General features: G+C 39.4%; 1 protein-coding gene across 1 annotated transcript; it reads left to right on the plus strand.

Moving 5' to 3' along the window:
• The first annotated feature begins 1138 nt into the window (after positions 1-1138).
• On the plus strand, positions 1139-2733 carry LOC108965633 (ankyrin-3). Its single transcript, XM_018928178.1, has 5 exons — positions 1139-1410; positions 1464-1593; positions 1654-1899; positions 2292-2496; positions 2573-2733. The coding sequence occupies exons 1-5, from the start codon at positions 1139-1141 to the stop codon at positions 2731-2733; spliced, it is 1014 nt and encodes a 337-aa protein (XP_018783723.1).
• Positions 2734-2741: the final 8 nt, after the last annotated feature.

A 2741-nucleotide genomic window follows, 5' to 3' on the forward strand; every position in this document is an offset into this window, starting at 1 on the left:
TGGCATTATTATTTATTGGCATGTTTCATTATATCAATTATTTGAAAAATATATTTTTTAATTAGCAAAATTGCTAATATTCTAAAGTTGCTGCAGGGTATACAAGTTTTCTTCACCTAACGGTTGTATGTCTACCCTGAAACTATGTGTCTCATCGAGATTTATATAGGATTATATAATATATAAAGAAATGATACAGATTAAGATTAAGATCATCGGGATTAAGAGACAAGTTGAAATTCGGGTGACTATCTGCCTATCCCTCTGTCCGTGGAACCTATAACATGAGTATAAATTGCGATATCTTGATGAAACTTGGTATGTGCGCTTTTGTCAAGGAAAGTGAAAGAATTTGATTTCGCCCATCTTCGCACTGTGGCATAGAAAAATGTTACGTCAATCCCTTAAGTACTGAATATGTAGACTCAGTGCTAACAGTTGTCTTTTAACCGTCAATATCGATCAATGTTTGAGATATATAATTGAAATTCAGAGTCAATCCTTTACACATAGTAGCATGTCGGTGTGCTAAAAAGGGATTGAATCGGTTCAATACTTCTCTTAGCCCTCATATACCTAATATAAAGATTTTAAAACTGCCAGGTGACTTTGCATCGCATATATCGGCCAATATGTGAGTTATTTCAGTGAAAATGAGAGAGCGTGCTTTTCTTATAACACATTTGTGCACATTTGTGTTTCGAGTGAATAAAATCGGAGAAAAGAGAGTAAGTATCTCTCATTATTATTTTAATAAAACGTTACATTTAATATGCGTCAACYTACTTTGACAATTCCTTTGATTTTCACCTAAAAAATATTCTTCACCATGGCTACCACTTTCATATCGATAAAACAAATAACGGTACATAAACGATATGAAATAGAAATTTATTGTGCATAAATCAGTGAAATAAAAGTGAAAAAGTGTCCATTCGYCATTGAATACAAAGTAAGGAAACAGCAAACATTTAACTTTTAAATGCAAAAACGGGAAAATGAAAGTAAAAACAGTGACATTTCAGAAGGAAATGAAAAATTTGCAATTGAGGAAAATGATAAATTATGCGCTGATGCGCCAAATGGACACTGTGAAAAAGATAAAGAAATTGCAAGAGATRTGGCAGATGTAAGAAAAATGGCAGTTGATAGCAAAAATCAGTTTCATGATTCTGATATTACCGCTGACAACAAGCACCAGCACACTGGTGGGGATAATTTACTTTCAAACGAAAAAACTGCTGGGAATATTGAAGAAGACTATGTTGTGCTTTGTGATACTGACTTCAATGTACGTGTCGTGGAAGARAAATTGAATAGTGTTTGTCTCGACTGGAATTTATTGGACGACGTCGAGGTATATAAAATCGAAAAATATCACAGACGACGTGGCTGGGAGCAAGTCGCTTGGTAGGCACATTTGAAATAAATTCGCACCAAAAAGTTGATAAATGTTTTCAAAGGGTAGGCTATGCTCCTACGACCATCGAAAATTTAGCCGAGAACTTCACATATCGGTTGCGYATCAAGGGTCAGCGCTTCTCGGAGTCACTCGGTCTATTTGAGGATATCAATGTGTCACCAGAGTTTTTGGTAACTACCGCTAACTTCCACAATATTACCGTACCTGAAACTTCTACTTTTCACAATTAGGTTACCACTTTGGCAACACTGCCCACTGCAGTGTGTCTACACCGCGCCGTCAAGAAAGGTCAACAGTTTCTGGTTAAACGTATACTACGGCGACGACCCAGCTTGTTAGACTATCCCGGTCCGAATAGTTACTTGCCGCTGGCTAATGCCATTATGAACGGTGAGCATTGTGTCACCGATGTGCTGCTGAGCCATGGCGCTAGTGTACATACCGGCAATCCCTTGAATGGACGCACTCCACTGCAGGTGTGTAGAAAAAAGTGATGTGAGAGTAAGCTTAATTCTTAGCTCTTAACACAACTCTTTGCCATATAAAGAGACTCCTTCCGTTAAAAAAAAAAAGCATTGATCGGTATTAAAACTGATAACGTTCTGAAGGTCAGCCAGATGAACTCTTCCCGTCTCTTACCTAATATCTAAATTCTATTCAGCACTTATAACTCTCAAGAGAGTACTCATAATCGACGAAATTTAAGAATTTCTTGAAGTATCGCAATTAAACAATTTTGAAGTTTAACACATGCCAACCTTCCGCTTCTCTCCACTCCACATGCAGCTCGCTTTCTACCATGGGCGCTTGGCCGTCGCACGCATTCTGCTAAATCGTAAGGCACTGTCTCTTATACACATCTATGCAGCTCGCTTTCTACCATGGGCGCTTGGCCGTCGCACGCATTCTGCTAAATCGTAAGGCACAGCTTGAAGCAACTGACATTAATGGCATGACTGCTTGTCATTTCGCCGTCGACGCTAATCAATTGGAGCTGCTTAGATTTGCGCTGGAAAACGGTGCCAATGTGAATGCAACGGATGCTTGCGGCTGGTCATTACTGTCACGTGCAGGTGCGCACAGTTCACGTTCGAGGCGATTACGTAAGGCTGTTGCTGGATATTTGCATTTACRATTTGCCATTTACAGTTGTTATGGGCGCTGACGCTTGTATTCTGAAGCTGCTGCTGACATACGGTGCGGATGCCAARTCCGTGGATGAACTGGGCAAGACTTGCGTGGATTTGGCGAACATATACAAGAACGACATAGCGAGTGATTATTTGATGAAGGCTTTGCGGCCTAAGTAAGAGTTGTA

Source organism: Bactrocera latifrons, unplaced genomic scaffold, assembly GCF_001853355.1.
Source record: "Bactrocera latifrons isolate USDA-ARS-PBARC rearing strain unplaced genomic scaffold, ASM185335v1 scaffold_10, whole genome shotgun sequence".
NCBI lineage: Eukaryota > Metazoa > Arthropoda > Insecta > Diptera > Tephritidae > Bactrocera > Bactrocera latifrons.